The sequence below is a fragment of the Puntigrus tetrazona genome, chromosome 2 (assembly GCF_018831695.1).
Source record: "Puntigrus tetrazona isolate hp1 chromosome 2, ASM1883169v1, whole genome shotgun sequence".
Classification (NCBI taxonomy): Eukaryota; Metazoa; Chordata; class Actinopteri; order Cypriniformes; family Cyprinidae; genus Puntigrus; species Puntigrus tetrazona.
In genome coordinates, this window is record NC_056700.1 from 18,785,420 (window position 1) to 18,805,419 (window position 20,000).

The 20,000-nt window shown below is 40.9% G+C and overlaps 2 protein-coding genes and 1 long non-coding RNA gene across 3 annotated transcripts in view; 1 reads left to right on the forward strand and 2 right to left on the reverse strand.

Annotated features, from left to right (window-relative positions):
* The window catches only part of clstn2a (calsyntenin 2a), a 1,097,509-nt gene that overhangs the window by 574,042 nt on the left and 503,467 nt on the right, over nt 1-20,000 (forward strand). The window lies entirely within an intron of this gene.
* LOC122362047 (midnolin-like) lies at nt 2,903-15,696 on the reverse strand. Its single transcript, XM_043263304.1, has 7 exons — nt 15,178-15,696; nt 14,326-14,413; nt 14,172-14,234; nt 8,893-9,147; nt 8,195-8,294; nt 7,862-8,113; nt 2,903-4,456 (listed from the first exon to the last, which is right to left on the reverse strand). The coding sequence occupies exons 1-7, from the start codon at nt 15,393-15,395 to the stop codon at nt 4,218-4,220; spliced, it is 1,215 nt and encodes a 404-aa protein (XP_043119239.1). The 5' UTR covers nt 15,396-15,696; the 3' UTR covers nt 2,903-4,217.
* LOC122362177 lies at nt 16,129-19,311 on the reverse strand. Its single transcript, XR_006253069.1, has 3 exons — nt 19,262-19,311; nt 17,998-19,091; nt 16,129-17,476 (listed from the first exon to the last, which is right to left on the reverse strand). It is a non-coding gene; the product is annotated as an uncharacterized LOC122362177 (long non-coding RNA).

The following is a 20,000-nucleotide window of genomic DNA, read 5'->3' on the forward strand; positions in this document are numbered from 1 at the left end:
TGTGTGTATGTGTGTGTGTGTGTGTGTGTGTGTGTGTGTGTGTGTGTGTGTGTGTGTGTGTGTGTGTGTGTATGTGTGTGTGTGTGTGTGTGTGTGTGTGTCTGTGTGTGTGTGTGTGTGTGTGTGTGTGTGTGTGTGTGTGTGTGTATCTGTGTGTGTGTGTCTGTGTGTGTGTGTGTGTGTGTGTGTGTGTGTGTGTGTGTGTGTGTGTGTGTGTGTGTGTGTGTGTGTGTGTGTGTGTGTGTGTGTGTGTGTGTGTGTGTGTGTGTGTGTGTGTGTGTGTGTGTGTGTGTGTGTGTGTGTGTGTGTGTGTGTGTGTGTGTGTGTGTGTGTGTGTGTGTGTGTGTGTGTGTGTGTGTGTGTGTGTGTGTGTGTGTGTGTGTGTGTGTGTGTGTGTGTGTGTGTGTGTGTGTGTGTGTGTGTGTGTGTGTGTGTGTGTGTGTGTGTGTGTGTGTGTGTGTGTGTCTGTGTGTGTGTGTGTGTGTGTGTGTGTGTGTGTGTGTGTGTGTGTGTGTGTGTGTGTGTGTGTGTGTGTGTGTGTGTGTGTGTGTGTGTGTGTGTGTGTGTGTGTGTGTGTGTGTGTGTGTGTGTGTGTGTGTGTGTGTGTGTGTGTGTGTGTGTGTGTGTGTGTGTGTGTGTGTGTGTGTGTGTGTGTGTGTGTGTGTGTGTGTGTGTGAGAAAACCCCTCACGTGACTCCAGCAGGCAGTCAGATAGACAGGATATGATGCGTCACACGGACGCTGCTTCCTCTTTCCTCCCCACTTCCTCTTCTCTATCAGCTCACAGGACGTTGGGTAAGAGCGAGGCCTGCGCTGCTTCCTGTCTGAGATCACACACTCACGGTCATTTCCTGTTTGGTGACGCCAGCAGCGTTCACTTCCTCTGAAGACCAGCAGCAGCTTCCTCGTTCATTAACAGCAGAACCTCCACCAGACTCAAACTAAAACATCCTCTCCAGTCTAACCTCTTTTTGTTGGAAAGCATGAATAGAGAGTGATCACAGACCTGCAGACGGACGAGGAGGAGGTCAAAGACTCACGGGATGAGAGCGGGATAAAGATCTGATCGTTAGAGGAGGATCAGCGTCTAATAAACCTGTGTCCAACGACAGAGAGGATCTTACTGGAGAACACTCATCTTCACTGCCTTCATCACTTCAATCAATGAGCCTGCTATCAGTCACACACACACACACACACACACACACACACACACACACACACACAGAGACACACACACACACACACACACACACACAGAGACACTCACACACACACACACACTCACACACACACACACAGAGAGACACACACACACACACACACACACACAGACAGACACACACACACACACACACACACAATTCCTCTAAATATCTGTTCTGTAAATCCTTCCTCTGCTTCAGAGACAAGCGATGATCTCAGAGATCTCTGAATCTAGTTGACTTTATGAATCTGAATTAGTGATCATTCAAGAAACTAAGACACTCCTCACAGCTCAGTTTATTCAGAGGTTTAGCTCTACATGTGTCCTGATCAAATTAACAGAACAGTCCTTTAATACTCACGTATTTAGACTCAGTCCTTCTTCCTCCCAGGATGATGATGATGATGATGATGATGATGATGATGATGTTATTTCTGCAATATAATATTTAGCTTCACAAAGAAGATTTAAAAACTCCCTCACTGTCTGAGAAACACCTTTAAACTTGATTTTGCGCTTCATTTATGAATAAAGTCTTTCATGGCTCTCATGTTTGTTTGATTCATCTACGCTGTGTTTTCAAGCAGAAAACTAAAACTAAAACAACTTTTCATCTAGTCTCCAATGAAACATTTCTTGTTTTTGTTTGAGCAGAAGTATGACATAAACATAGCAAACACTTGAAACCAGAACTAGAAAAAAAGAACTGTTTACTTTATTTAATGACTAGATCTAATTCAAAAGATATGAAGCTGTATATGAATGATACTGAAGAGTAGTTTGAAGAGACTCTTGTTTTTGTGTGTGGTGTTTCCAAATGTCAGACTCATCGTTTTCTGTTTCAGATCCTGCTTCAGAAACAAACACAGTGAGAAACCGCCGAGATCAGACCAACGGCTGACAAACACACCTGTGACACACACACAGACACACACACACACACACACACACACACACACACACACACACACACACACACACACACACACACACACACACACACACACACACACACACACACACACACACACACACACACACACACACACACACACACACACAGCCGTCTAGACCAGACTGACGCATCAGACACTCTTTTGTAAGTCACTGTGAATAAAAGCATTTGCTGAAGGAATAAATCTAAAGATTGCTGTATGTTTTTAGTCTCAGTAATGGAAGTGAATGGGTGCCGTCAGAACCAGAGTCTGCTAAAAACATCAGAATAATCCCCAGCGCTCCGGTCCATCAGTGAACATCAGGAGAAGACAGAAGATCAAACTAATCCAGCATTAAGATGATTTTAACTCTAATATGAGTTCATAATCCAGAATAACTCTTCTCCAGTGAAAGTGTTCTGTTCTGAATCAGGAGAGAAATCTGTTCAGATCAAGGCTTCGTTCTTCAGAAGTGAACTGATGGACCGGAGAGACTCTGACGGCACCCATTCACATGCATTGGCACTGATGCATTTCAGTCCATTAAAATTTAATTTGAATAACCATTAATGTGTTAAAAGACACTAACAAACAGCAGACGTTTTTTAAACCCCAATTTATTTCTGAAAAAGAATTACAAACTGAATTACAAGCCACACAAAGTTATTGCATCTTCATTTTGAACGCTATACTTTACACTGCGACAGAAACACAAACATGAGGAAGAAAGGAAAGTGACACGAAACTGAAGCACAGGATGTTTCACAGTTTATAAATTAAGAGTCGTATGAACGTGCTACACGCTTTTCTGAAACCAGACGACGGGTTTAAGAACGACTGCAGGAGACCAGGAGAAACTACTTCAACACCAACCTGAAGATGAAGGAGATGAGGGAGATGAAACCAGACAGACGTGAGGAGCTTCAGCAGACTGATCATCAGAGAACACACACACACACACACTCACGCAGGCACGCACGCGCACACACACACACACACACACACACACACACACACACACACACACACACACACACACACACACACACACACACACACACACACACACACACACACACACACTCACACACACTCACACACACTCACACACACACACACACACACACACACACACACACACACACACACACACACACACACACTCCTTCAGAAGATAAGGCCACTGAACTAGTTCTTCTGACCGTCCAGTGCAGAACAGAAGCAGCTCTACTTCCTCTTTCACACTGACTCTGGACCAGAAGAGAAACAGAAGTTTCTTCACTCTCCTCGAGGACATCCCTCTTTATTCAGGTAACCTCACGAAACACCTCCAGCTCATACTCCATCCTAAACTTCAAAATATGTGTTTCATAAAGAAGTAAAGCCTATTTTTAGCAGACAAAAAAAATTGTATAAAATCATTTTTTTCTTTTAAACTAAAATGCAAAAAAAAAAAAAAGGCAAAAGATACAAACCTCATAAAAAAATGACCCTGAATTGGTATTAACTTTGAATGCCTTCATTTTTAAATAAATAACAGTTAATACCTTATTTAAAATAACTAATAAATGCTATTTTTAAAAACAGCTCTGTTTTTTGTGTGTTTTGGGCTAGTTAGGTGCACTTTTTTATTTTTTTACCTAATCAGAAAACCCAAATCCAATTTAATTAATTGGAACGAATATGAAATAAAATAATGATAAAGGACTCAAGTAATGATATAGTATTTATTCATTCTAAAACGTTCTATTTTTGCATTTTCTGTATATGAAAAACATATATTTTTCGATACTGGGTGAGATATGAGCCGTTTTCATGAGATTTGCCCAAATCCTGGATTCTTTGAGTCTCTGAAACACATCGATCATCTCATAATGCTGAAGGGAAACCAAGTCTACGAAACATGGTGAGCTGAACACCTGACGTGAAAAAGCTACATCCTGCATTTGGTGACGTCCGTGAAGTGAACTGAGAGTCAAGCCGAGCGCGAGGGCCCCGAAGAGGCTCCTGAGGGCCCGGGCGGGTCAGTCGGCCGTTAATGCCCATGTGGAGTCACGCTTTCATCCCCGCCTCCGTCAGACCACCACAAACTCAGGATTGATGTCCGCGGGGCCGTCGGGCTTCCAGACGGGCTCCTGGTAGTCCAGGCGGAGGGGCCCGTCTCTGGAGCGGCTCTGGCGCTGGCTGATCCAGTGATACGGGCCCCGAGAGTCTCTCCGGGCCTTCCTCCGCAGACGCCTCTGCTGCAGCAAGAGCTGGAGCTGCTCCACCTTACAGCGCATGGCCTTATTCTCCGTCTGCCGCAGACGCTCACCTGAAACAGAGAGAGAGAGACGAGTCAGAACACACACACACACACACACACACACACACACAGACACACAGAGTCACAGTCACACACAGACACACACTCACACACACACACACACACACACACACACACACACACACACACACACACACACACACACACAGACACACACACACACACACACACACACACACACACACACACACACACACACACACACACACACACACACACACACACACACACACACACACACACACACACACACACAGACACACAACACACACACACACACACACACACACACACACACACACACACACACACACACACACACACACACACACACACACACACACACACACACACACACACACACACACACACACACACACACACACACACACACACACACAGACACACACACACACACACACACACACACACACAGACACACACAGACACACACACACAGACACACACACACACAGACACACACAGACACACACACACACTGACTCAGAACAGAGGCTATTATTAGTTGAATAAAACTAAAACCACACACACATGAAATAAAATATATAGATTTTTAATTTAAAACTTAAAAAAGCAAGAAAAAAACCTACTTTTTAAAATCAAATGATAAAAACTTTACAAATTTTTTATTTGAATTAAAATACAATTACTTTATATATATATTAGTTTATTATATGTGTGAGAAAATACACAAATAGCTTTTAAAAGTAAAATAAATATTTTCTTAAAGTAGTCTTTTAAATAAATGAATATTTATATAAATATTATATAAATAAATTAAATATATTATATTAAATAAATAAAAGAGTTATATATATATAACTTTTAAGTAAATATAGTTTGAAAATAGAGCATTTTATAATGACTATTTAGAATTAGTTTATAGATGAAGTTTATTTGCAAAAACCAGTAACTCATTGTAACTTCATTGTGTGTTCCAATTAAACTCAACACAAAACACAGCAACGTCAGAAAAACATGCTATTTTAAAAATAAGTCAATTTTTTTGCAAATAAACTCTTCTTATATTGAACAAAAACAATAAATACTTCAATACTTTCTCGAAGCTCATAAAAAGAAGCCTGAAGGATGAGCTTCCTGTTTTAACCTGCACTTCCTCCGAGCCGCTGACCCGTGAGTCACTTCATCAGCATGTTTCCACACACACACACACACACAGAGACACACACACACGCACAGAGACACACACACACACACACACACACACACACACACACACACACACACACACACACACACACACACACACACACACACACACACACACACACACACACACACACACAGAGACAAACACACACGTACAGAGACACACACACACACACACACACACACACACAGACACACACACACACACACACACACACACACACACACACACACACACACACACACAGACACACACACACACGCACAGACACAAACACACACACGCACAGACACACACGCAGAGAGACACACACACACACACACACACACAGGGATGCAGTGCTTCGGGCTCCTAGAGGCCCCTGAGGGCCTGAACGTGCCTAATCTAAACTAAATTATTCATGCAGTGTGCTGGAAAGACTGTGTCGAGATAGATGTGTGTGTGTGTGTGTGTGTGTGTGTGTGTGTAAGGTCAGCAGCGGCTGGTTAATGTTCACTAAAGGGGTCGTGACCCCGCGGCTGACCTCTGAGAGCTCAGGAGAACCCAAGCAGAGCCGTACCGTATCACACTGAGATCAGAAGACAGCACTGCTCTGAATCATATCATCTTCAGCGGTTTTCAGCGTGTTTCAAAATGATCAAGTTTAATTCATAGCTGATGAGAAACAATAGAACTGAGATGTTTTTGTTTTATTCTCTATAGTTTTTAAGTCTATTATTTCAGTACTCCTGAAGCACTATTATTGCTTTTATTACATTTGTATTAAAGTTTTAGTAATTTTTGGCATTTATAATAATTTTTATTTATGTGTTTATATATATTTTTATACATTATCAAAATAAACTTAATTAATATTAATATTAATTTAATATTAATTTTCCTCTTCATCTCCATGAAGCTGCTTGGAAACAATCTGTATTTTCTTTTATTTGATAAACTCTTTACATTTAAATTATTTCATTTCCTTTTATGTAAAGTACTTTGAATTACATTTGTGTATGAAAAGTTTTATAGAAATAAACTTGCCTTGCCTGTTGTGACCTGATTATAATATCTACTAATATTAAGAATTTTAAAAATACTAATGACACCGTTAATAAGTACTCTTCTAGTTCTTCAGTGTAATGAGTGTGTCATTTATTCACAGCAGCTCGTCCAATCAGATCCTGTGTGTGTGCTAAATGTTTCAGATCCAGACACAAATGACCAAACACACGCCTGGCGATGAATCACAGAGAATGAGAAGTGTGTAAAGTTAGAAAAAACTGAGTCAGAATATTACTTCCTCTTCCTGCACGCGCGTGTGCGTGTGTGTGTGTGTGTGTGTGTGTGTGTGTGTGTGTGTAAGACTGTATGAATGTAGATCTGTCTGCAGCAACTCAATGAAATCTCACCGCAGATCATTTTTATTGCTGCAAGAGAAACACACACACACACACACACACACACACACACACACACACACACACACACACACACACACACACACACACACACAGACAGACAGACAGACAGACAGACAGACAGAGACACAGGGTTTTGTGTGTATGATGACTCTCCATTAACATTATTTTTATAACTCACTCATACCTCCACACACACACACACTCTCTCTCTCTCTCTCACACACACACACACTCATGTTGTGTTTCCGTGTTTTATGGGGACTCTTCATAGGTGTAATGTTTTATTCTGAACAGACTGTGTGTGTTATTGTTCTACACCTTACAGGAAACTACTCACAGTTTTAGATTCTGCAAAAAAACCTCTATTTATAAGTTTATAATTGTTTTCAAAATGAGGTAATGTCCTGAAAAGTCATGTTCTCCTTGTCGTACCTGTGCCATTATACAGATTTGCGTCCTGATTGGTCACAAAAACACACACACACACACACACACACAGTCACACAGAGTCACAGTCACACACACACAGTCACACACACACACACACACACACACACACACACACACACACACACACACAGTCACACAGAGTCACAGTCACACACACACACACACACACACACACACACACACAGTCACACACACACACACACACACACACACACACACACAGTCACACAGAGTCACAGTCACACACACACAGTCACACACACACACACACACACACACACACACACACACACACACACACAGTCACACAGAGTCACAGTCACACACACACAGTCACACACTCACCGGAGGGCCTGCGCAGGTGTACATGTGGCTGTGGCCGGTCTGAGGTAGGTGAGGTCGGAGGTGTGTGTGTGTGTGAGGTAGGTGAGGGGGGGTGTGTGTGTGAGGTCGGAGGGCAGCGGAGGTGTGTGAGCGTCGGAGGAGATCTCTGGTAGAGTCGTGTGGCGCTCAGCAGGTCGTTGAGGATCTGCAGGATGGTGCTGATGTCCCGGCGAGGACGCCCGCTGCTGTCCTGAAGGGTGGGGTGTAGAGTACCTGAGGAGGGCAGAGGGCAGAGGTCAGAGGTCAGCGTCAGCTCCAGACTGCTGAAATTCTCCTGATGTACCCACGCTTTACCTGAGAAGGTTCCAGAGAAGACTCCCGGCGCGTGATTGACCAGGCTCTCGATGACGGCCCCGCTGCAGCGCTGTCTGGGGCCCCGAGGGCTGCCTTCAGCCTGAAATTCATTAGCATTCATTCATGAAAACCCTGTTTTTCTTAATATTTTAAATCAGATTTTATTTCCATAGTTACACTTAGGGTTATTTTATTTTAAGTAGCAAACATTGTTTTTAAAAACTTAAATGTTTTTAATTTAAAGTTACTTATGATAATCCACAGCAATAAAAATAATGAACAGGAAATAATAAATAAAATGAAAGTTTTTTAATATGTGAAAAGACTTCAGCTAACATTTATCTTCTTTCAAGTAAATATTTTTTTTTGTTCATTTTAGTTCATTACAATAACTGTCTCCTTAATACTGAAGCTGCTCAAAAGTGAACCACTTCTATTCATCTCAAGACTTTTATTGCAAAAATATGAAGCCTCTTTATTTGCTTTGTTTGTTTTGACCAGAATTATTTGACTTGTAAAGTCTCTAAATGCTCCTTTCTTTAGTGATGAACTCATTATAGACATATCTTTTGAGATGTTAGAGCTTTTTTAGGTTTACTGGCTTTACACTCATGAGACGAGGACAGGAGTTAGTGTCACTATCTTTGAGTTTAATCAAATAAAAACAAGAAAAAGATGAGTCAAACAGTCAGTCTTACTTGAATGCAGGGCGGAGCAGGGGCGGAGCTTTGACTGCGGTGGGTGTGGCAATCATGAGATGAGGGCGGGGCAGCAGGGCTCTTAAAGTCTGAGGGCTCTTCACTGCTGACGGCCCCTGTGTGCGTCTGGATGGGGCCTGCAGGACCCCTGGAAAGAGACGGCTGAGGCGCTAGCTGGAGCTGCACAAACATCATGTGATCACCTACACGAAGGGCAAGGGTCAGCGGGGAGCGTCCTGACAGGAAGTCACTGACCTGCACACAACACGAGATGATTGACAGACGTTAATGAGTCTTGCACGTTTCATTTAGCAGCACGCCATCGACTGACTTCATTTAATCGGGTGTCAACATTACTGCAAATATATATATATATATATATATATATATATATATATATATATATATATATATATATATATATATATATTTTTTTTTTTTTACTTGTGTCTTCTTGATTCTTAAAAACAAAATGAACTAAAATTAGACAAGAAGTATCAAGAAATGCATTAAAAAGAGTTTATGCTTAAAAAAACCCCTAAATACCTGCAAGTGGGCAAAACATATTCAAAGAAAAACAAGATTATTTTTCTGAATCCATTTTCTTAGAAAACCTGTAGTCATTATGCATCTTGATCTGAGGATGATTAGGCATTTATAACTAAAAACAAGTCAAAAATATTAAAGAAGGACTGTTGTTGCCAGATAAAGTTATTATAAATAATAATATTAGAAAAAAAATGTTTATTTTTTCATATTGCATCAAGTCAGTGCATCTTAAAAAGCTTTGATATTTGTATTACAAAAACAGAAAAACACTGAGGAAGTGCCTCCTGATATTGAATGCATCTAAACAGGAATAATGAGATCATGACTGAAACTGGGAAAGCTGATTCTATACACATTCGCTTCTCTTTAGTCTGTGAAAAATCCCACCTCAAAACTCTTTATTGAAAAATGTGCACAGCTCGTTTCTGATGTGATACTTGAAAATGCACACAAAAACAGAGTGATGGAAACATCAGCGCACGATTGCATCTGAAGAACACAACCTAACCAGAGAAACCAACATCCCCAGACTCTGATTCAGAAACGCCGAGCGCTGAGGTTTCACAGGCATCGTCCAAACCACAGGAAGAAGGGCTGAAGAGGAGACGAGGAGGAAGTCCACGAGCACCACACCTGGATCTCCTTCACGAGGAAGACGACCTGCTCGGGTGGAAAGGTCACTTGTCGTGTGCTGGGCTCCTGAACTGAAGTGGGTCTGCGTATCAGTCACGGTGTGGGTGAAGAGCAGCAGCAGAGCAGTCAGGGACGCCTCATTCTCAGAAATTGTGGGCTGGTGCTCTGTAAGGCTGTGCAGCACAACCGATGCGTCACAAACAGCAGCTCTGAGCTGACGGACGACTGAAGGTGAAAAACTTCACAGTGTGCGTTCGTTCCTTTACATGCTTCACCTTGAACTAATGATGAACAACACTTCTACAGCGTGCAGACAGTAGATAATGTTCATCTCCACGTTTACATTCTTAAAACCTAATATTGCATCTGTTACATATATATTATTTGATTGCATATATATAATATATATATATATATAATATATAAAAAAAAAAATAAAAATAATATATATATATATATATATATATATATATATATTTATTTATTATATTATTTTTATAATATATATATATATATATATATATATATATATATATATATATAAATACAAACAAACAGGAAGATGTCTTTTTGTTTGACTATCAATACTTCATAGATGAATATAGAAAGTCTTCAGACGCGAGGACCGTGACGTGAATCAGGACCGACTGCACACTGAGCGAACGAGGAGGAAACACCCAGCCCTTGATTACAAGAAGCTGTGAGCGTGTCAATCAGACGTGTGAGGAGCCCGATTTAGAGCGGTTTACTGTACATCAGAGCGACTCGACGAAACTAACACGGAACACCTCAGCAGACGCAGAGCGAGAAACAGACTCAAGATCACAGGAGATTACAAGACCTTCCTGCTTCTGATCGCACCGACGAGCTGAACGAACTAGAAAACCCTTCAAACTAAACATTAAACATTCTTTAGGAGATCTTATCATATGGGGAAAAATATTGTTTTAAATAAAAAAAACTATATAAATAAGGAAGCAGCAAAATAACTAAGTTTTAAGTGAATATTCTTAAATGCAAGATATATTTAGATATTTGTATTAGAAAAAAGTATAACTAGAGATATAAGATATATATATAAAATATCTTACTTTTTACACTTCAACAAATCAGTAAAGTCTAATCAATGACTAATTAATACAATTTCTTGTTTTGCTTCAGTAATGTTACCAGCTTACTTCACTCCTGAAAATAAAAGTGATTTTTGACTTCCTAACCTTATCCATCCATATTTTTCTGACTGTGGAGAATGATCTTTTCCATAAAGATCCTTTCATGCTTCTGAAAGATTCCCGAGAGCAGTCGTTCAAAATAATCCAGTGAGACTTGGATTGAATTAAATCCTGAAAATGAGTTGTTCTGAATTCTGATTAGATCACAAAATCCAATCCTGGTTTGGATCTGGATTAAATCCTCGGTGTGTGTTGTTTTAGCAAGACGCTTTCGGCCCAAAATAATTATTTTTCTGATCCCAGCACGAAGGGTGGATTTCAGGATCACAAATACAAAACATTTAATATTATATAATATACTCCCAAGTAGATGTCATTACCAAACAAAAATTTATTTTATACATTTTTAATAATATTTAAAAGTTTATTATTATATTTAATTTTATATTAAATTTTTTTATATTTATATTTTTAGATTTTATATGAATTTTTTTATATTTATATTTTATATTAAATTTGAGTGTAAACTACATTCATCAGAGACAGAGCAGTCAGAAGTAGTTATGAATTTAAATGGAACTAGAAAATAAAACAACACCATTTTTCCCTCATCATCATCATCATCATCATCATGTCCCTTTAGGGGCTCGGTAGAGCACTATTAATCCAGATCAGGGTCATCTAATCCATTTTTGCTTTGAAAAACCAGCACAAAAGTAATCCACTTTCTGAACAACTGGCCCCAGGACCTTCCCAGAACCACATGCCCTTTATTTTCAAGAGGATCGACGGCAGGATCGGTCAGATTCTCAGACGAGAGCGAGAGAAACGCAGCGCTCCTGCAGTGTATGCGAGGGGGACGAAGGAGTCACGACTCGGAGCACTTCAATCATAAAGACAGACGGCTAATGAAAGGCTGGAGATCACGCTCAGAGCTGTGAAGTCACGACCCACAAACACGTCCCGCTCTTATCACGCACATTCAATCAGACGCCGGTAAGAACAACCAAACCACAGACCGATATATTCCTCATCCTTCCTGATAGCTGCCGCAATCTGCATCTGAGGTTAATGAGCATCGAGCTCCGGAGATCAATGCTGAAGTGTCTAGGAGAGCATCTCCTGTCTGAAGCGCTATTGATCCGCTCCCTCGCCGCACACAGCTATTAGGAGAGAATGATTTCCAATCAACCAGAGATTCCCTCGACAGCAAGACAACTCTGGAGGATCCTTACAGGAACAAACACTACCACAGGACCTGGATGAAAACTACAAGGATGGAGCAAACGGAGCAGATATTAACGCTGCAAATCAAGTCACCGTCCCATTGTGATGATTCCAGAATAAAAAAAAAACTCTGAAAGGTGGAATAGCACTTGATTTTATCCGATTGGGAAAGGTCTGCACTTCTGTCTTGATTTCCCGAACAAATATACATTTACTTGAGAAACAAAAAAATGTACCTTTTCTCTGAAAAATTAAAAAAATTTAAACTAATATCTGCCTTTTTTTATGACCATGTTGGCAAATATTTTCTTTATTTTGCTACATTTATTTTTAAGCATTAAAATCTTGCTTCTCCAATAAACGCATCTCTTGCGTTGTTTTAGATATTGTGCTGAAAAAAAAAAATACTGCATAAGAAAATCACTTTTGCAGTGTTTCTACTGAACCTTCATACAAGTAAAAAATAAATCCGTAATTAAACAATTAAACCTTTTAAAATAAACAACAAAATATCACAATAAAACCTGACATGCATTAAGAGCATGCATTTAATGCCGACTTTTTTCCAGTTACAACGTCTAAAGCTCTTAATGAGAGAGCCGCTTCATTCAGAGAATATGAGAGAGAAACGAGCTTAAACACCACACACACACACACACACACACACACACACACACACACACACACACAGAAGGTGTCTGGACGCACACAGGTGGAGCGGCAGGCTGCTCTAACACACTTCACAGGAGGATTTCCAGCCTAAAAATACCTGCAGCTTCACCAACCACATCTGAAAGTGTGCTTTACAGCAGAGACGCTTCACTAAACTACAGCACCATAACAGAGCTTCTCCGACGCACCGAAACACCGAACACAGATAAACCAGGATATTCTACTGACAGTCAGGAACTTACTGCAACTAGTATACATCAACTTATTCTACTAACCCTGAACCTAACGGTCGACACAGAGTTGAAAAGCAATGAGAGTTAATTGACATGTAGTGACAAAGTTGCTTATAGCTAGTGGAAAGTCTAAAGCGGACTAAATGAAGTTTAACCAACAGGACTTCGATTTCGAGTAGAAACAAGAGCTGGATGAGTTTCATGAGATTCAGAGACGCTTATAATAAGAGCCTGACATGCGTCTGTTCTAGGAAATCATCTATCATTCTTCAGTCTAACCACACACACACACACACACACACACACAACTGACATCAAACAGCTCAGCATTGCCAAAATGACGCACAGACCTGCTGATGAGGCGCACACACACACACACACACACACACACATGTGGTTTCACAGATGTAGGAGCCACATGCAGTGGCTAAAAGTCAAAAATAGCAACGTTTCTGCTTATCTAATTTAGTTTACGTAGGTTAATGATCTGTCCAGCAGTGGGTGAAGCACACATGCACACTGATTCCATTGGGCTTGTTGCCAAAAGAGCAGCTGTTTGCTTTGCTTACATGCAAATCCTTTATACCAGCATTCATGAAAAGCTCTGTTTACCCAGAATCCCCCAGCGCTTATTCTGAATGAGCCCGTGTGTGTATTTGTACACAAGTGTGGGCGTCTTTCACTGGTTATATTCGCCTGCCGGTGGGAAAGGCGCACTCATTAGAATAGTCATTGTGTGAGTTCTTGTGAATGAGGTAGAAGAGGAAGTGAGCGACCGCAGAGAGAGCTTCACCTGAGCGTCTGACAGAGTCTCCAGCGCCTGCAGGACCGACTGCTCCGAGCGGCACGACTGCGACTGCAAAACACACAACAACATCAACATCATCAACGCATGCACGAGAGCCTAAACACGGCCAAAGCGTTTAGTGAGAAGGAAGAGTTTTTACCATCAGTCCGGCTTCAACCGTGGGCACCAGCGTCAGTCTGCTTCCATCAACCACGCCATAATCCAGAAGTTTCCCCGAGTTTAACCTCCTGCAGACAGAACACAGCCGCTGAGGTTTCCCATCATGCACCTCTCCAGAACCGACAGAAACACGTCAAGACATTCGTGAGACGGTTTCAGTTCTGTACGTTTTGCTTTTAATGAACATAAATTCGTCACAATATTGTTTCTGGAGTAATCTTTAGTGTAACAGGAATTGCTGAAACACATCTAAGGAGCATCTCTGGCAAGCTCCTTTCAGCAATTAATATTCAATTATATTATTATTATTATTGATTAAACAGCACAGACACTATAAGATGATGAACCTGTAAAGCTGCTTTACAGCCGAAACTGAACATGTTTTTAAAAATAATGAGTTATTGTGATAACTTTAAGATCACAACAGTCGAGTTTAAGCTTAAACAAAAACATAACATACACAAAACATACATCAAAATTTAATATAAAGAAAAACAAGAAGTTTTGACTCCCTATGAAAAGGGCTTAGTAACAATTTAAGACTTTCATATCACCATTTTGCATCACAAGTTACTGATATTTGCTCTGGAATATTTTTTGCATGCATGCATGCAATGTTTATGAATTTAAGACCGATCTGATTTTAACAACCTATTTGTGGAGGAACAAATTAAATCCCTTGAAAGACCTGCAGAAACCTTGAACATTCTCCTCCAAACGCCTCAAAGGACTGAACATTCTCCATCAGCTCTAAAGTAAATCACTCAAAGACGTTCAAAGGAACGGATTCAGACGCGACTCGGAAGAGGGAGCGGATCCCGGACGGACTCACTTGTCTCGGTGCAGCAGCAGCAGTCGCTCCCGCGGAACCCGGAGCTTCTCGGACAGTCTGCGGCTGAGTCCCTCCACGGTCTCGTCCAGCGGGACGGACAGCTCGAAGCGGCTCCCGGTGGTGGAGCTGATCGAGACGTTCATGGACGCGTCGCCGCGGAGGAGCTCCTCACACCGGGACCGCGATCCGTGACTCCGCGCCTCGGTGTTCCGCTCCATCCCCGTGATCTGTGAAGCGAGCGGGTGACGGAGTGTGGCCGACGGTTCTCCCGCTCACCGTAAAAAACGTAATATTCCGGAGAAATATCCGCGGTGTTCGGTTCGGTTTTTCTCAGGTAAATCCACCGCCTCGCGCGCTGCTACAATAACGGCCGTTGATCCGCACAGAAACGCGCCAAAGTATCAATATTAGCAGGCCAACAGGACCCGAGTGTACATTTATATTTATTACGAATGCTATTATTTATTTATCAGTTTAATTTTTAAAGCCCGTTGAGCTCGTTACACCGTCCTCAGCTATAAGCCGATTGCTCGGTCTTCTGTGCAGCGCAGCTGCTGCGTCTACATTTGTTACTAAGCCCAGCCGAAAGATCCCGCCCACCGCCGCAAACAACCAATAGAGTTAGCGGATACGATTTCCTTAGTCGTTTCAGCCAATCAGCTGTCAGCTCGTACAAGCCACATGCACACAGGCCCCGCCCAACCACAGCCCTCCGCAATAATGCTTGACGCGACCAATCAGAGACGCGCAGAGTGAACGGCCACGCCCCTTCCCGCTGTGATCATTCATAACAGCGGAGAGCAAAACATTTCTGTAAAAGACTGCATTCTTTATGAAAATATTACAAATCCAAGGATATTGATTGACTGATTTAATAATTGTTTGCTTTGGGTTTTGTGCAAGGTAAAAATGTATTTATTTAGAGCAAGCTAGTATATATATATACACACACACACATACACACTAATAGGATTATGAATGCATTATAAATGGATTATGAAACTGATATATTTAGTTTAAATTTTAAAACGATTTAAATGAATGTTATAAATGAGTAAAATATTTTTATTTGCTGATATTATAATTCTTTTGACATTGTTCTTTACGTCTGTGTAGATGATAGCTCCGTGAGCCGGAGAGGATCTCCCTGAACGCATGAATCATTCAGCAGATATCCGTCTGTCATTGAAGCTCTGATGAATCAGGCCTGTTTACTAGCGCTCATCTTCATCATCGTCATCATCAGGGGTGTGTCAGAGTGACTCATCACGTCAAACGCTCACTTCCTGCTTTTCCCAGCACTCCTGCGGCGCTCAGGAATCTGTGATGGTTTGCCGAAGTTATTAATCACTTGATATCTGAGCGTGTGAGATCTTGTGGGAGGAGATCTGTGCTCCGGAGGAATGTGGAGAGAAATTCCCAGCCCTGTTCCTGAGACAGAACATTCCGATACCGTGATGCATGCTGGGTCATGATTGTGTTATAATACTCCTGTACAGGAGAGTCTTATTTAAAGGTTACAGTAATACGAGTCACTTACGGGTTAGTCAGGATGTTTGCTAAACGCATTAGAGAGAAAATACAATATGGATCACCGTTTGGGTCAAAATGAGCAGGAAACACATTTGTTCACCGATCAAACTCACTGCAGAGACCAAGATTGAGCAAAAATACATTCTAAGAATGATGTGCTAAAAGTTCTGAAAACATCCTCTGTGCATTTAAAATGTAAAGGTTTTAAAACCCGTCTTGTGTTATTACAAAATGTTACATGAATGGTCCAACTAAAAGGTTATATAATCAATATATGCTGTGAATAACATTTAGTGTGAAAGTTTTAAGAACGGTATTAAAGCTTCTACTGGAAGAATGTTGAGGAAAACCTTTCTAGAACATCCTGAGAACCTTCTGTTCTCCCGTTATCTGGGAAGGAGCGGTTATACGTTTGTTTTTTGGACATCGTCAGTCGATCTGGAATGACACGAAGAAACAGAACAAACAGATCCAGAAGAACTGGGATAGCTTTCTTGAAGCATCTCCTGGGATGTTCTGTTTCTTCACGTCGTTCCAGACAGACTGGAGATGATCAGATCTCACTGGATTATTACACTTACATTATTACACGCTACAGCAGAAGATAGAAATAACTTCTAGTAATTTTGTCATATATAGCATTGCTCTAAATATCTGAGAGGATCAGGTCAGTGCGTCTGTTCTTTTCTGGTCATGCAGTGATATCTTCATCCTCATCTTCATCCGTGACACACACCGGCTCTCAGCTCTGCCCCTGAACACCTCTCTGAAACACACACACACACACACACACACACACACACACACACACACACACACACACTGGTTTCCATCGTCATTACGCTCGTTCCAGTGGGTGTCTTCAATCTGGCAACCCGCGCGTGTGTCAGGTCAGAGTGGGACGGGCCAGGTGAAAAAAAAATCCAATATTCTCCAATATTTAGAAATTAAAGAGCAACTTGTAGCTCAAGCGCTCGGGGTCAGTCCTACACACAGCTCCTTGAACAGTGACTTCATGATGTGATGTTAGATTTCATTTATGTTCTTAGCAGATGTTTTATCCTTCAAATTATTCCTCAGGAAGTTCACGTATAACGTGCTTACACCCTTTAGCTAGACTTCATTTCTCCAGCAAGTAACGAGCTCTGGACATTGAGATTAATTACATTATATGTGATGTTTTGATGTTTTAATGACATCTTTCTGCAACGGAAACACTATACACACACACACACACACACACACACACACACACATACACTATATTAGCTATAAGTATTCACTCACCTGTCTTGACTCGTATATGAAGTTAAGTGACATCTCATTCCTGATCCATAGGGTTCAGTATGACGTCCACCTTGTTACAGCTATAACAGCTTCAGCTCTTCTGGGAAGGCTGTCCACGAGGTTTAGGAGTGTCTTCCAGAAGCCTTTGTGAGGTCAAACACTGATGTTGGACGAGAAGACCTGGCTCTCAGTCTCGCTATAGTTCGTCCCAGTGGTGTTCTGTGGGGTGGAGGTCAGGAGGTCAGTCAAGTCCATCCACACCAGACTCTGTCATCCATGTCTTTATGGATCTTTCTTTGTGCTGGAAGAGGAAGGGGTCGGCTCCAAACTGTTCTCACAAAGCTGGGAGCGTGGAATTGTCCAGAATGTCTTTGTATGCTGAAGCATTCAGAGATGCTTTCAATGGAAGTAAGAAGCAAAGCCCAGCTCCTGAGAAGCACCTCCACCAAACTCCACACTTGGCACAATGCGTTCAGACAAGAACGGTTCTCCTGCAGAACCCAGACTCGTCCATCAGACTGCCAGACGGAGAACGTGATTCATCACTCCAGAGAAGTTCACGTGGTCTTCACGACTGGATTCGTTGCTCAGCTCTGGGACTCACTGAGAGAGTGAGCGCCGTGGAAGGGACTGAAAACCTGATTCAGATTATTTAGAAGAGTGAAAGAATACTTTTGACAATATAGTGTGTGTGTATATATATATATATGTATATGCACTGTTCATTAACTACTTCTGTCCTGAACTCCTGAGAGACCAGTCCAGTTGATGATTTTGTTTTCTGTAGAGTTTCCAGTCTCTCTCAGCTCCTCCTGAATCTACAGACATAAATGATGATCCCTTCATTTCTCTCTTGTTTCTGAGAGAATCTGTTCATCAGCTGAGAGACAAACTGGAGGATTTCTGTAAAGAAGAGCTGAAGAAGAAGTCCTGGAGATCGATCTTCTCTCAGAAACCAGTCCATCATCATCTCATATCATGGAGGACATCATGTCAGAAATGTCTTGGGAATGATGCAGGATCACGAGAATAACTGTCTGTTGTTTTCCACGGAAACATTCACCAACATTGTTCCCAGAACCAGGAACGACTTCCTACGTCAGAAAGAAAACAAGCAGAAAACTATAGAATAATGTGTGTAATAATTCATCATATGGACATTAAAAACAGTGTGTGTGTGTGTGTGTGTGTGTGTGTGTGTGTGTGTGTGTGTGTTGCGAGTCCATGCATTTATGTGCTTTTCTCTTTTTGTGTTTGCATTTACCTTTCAGTTAAAATGATCCCGCAATTCATTCTCCGGTCCTTTTCTTTGTGTTCTTTTGCTGTTTTTATTATCATGCATTTAATTATTTAACACACATTTAATTTAATCTTGTTAATAATTTGTGTTAAATTATCTAATGTTGCTCAGAAGAATCATCAGGAAAGAAAGACCTATAACCTGATTATTCTGATCCATATGAAGAGTGTAGAATAACTCTGAAGGGAAGGGAAACAGCGACACCGTGTGTTCTTCTCAGGAACTACAACACTGCAGACTTTCATCACATTCATACCTCAATATAGAGAAAGAGAGAGAATAGTTTTAAACCAATGTTTTTCGTGAATCAGGTACACATTATCTGACTCTGATCAGTGGTACAATACCACATTTATCATAACAGCAACATTAAACAGACATTAAACTGTCTGCAAGAGAAACACTGAAAATGTAACTAAAACTATGAAATAAATTTTTTTATTTCAGCTAATAATATATTCATCTATTAGCAGATGTTTTTGATAGCTGAACCCATTTGACCTATATTTGAAAAATATTTTCTTGAGGTGAAGTTAATATTTCACACATCCCCTAATAGTTTCATGAAATGCAGCAAATATTTATAAATATTTAAACAATTATATATTTTATTATATTTCTTTAGTTAAAAACATTTTAAGAAAGTGTTTAATTTTTACTGTTTTTGCTTAAAAATTTGTTTAATATTTTTATATGCATTTTT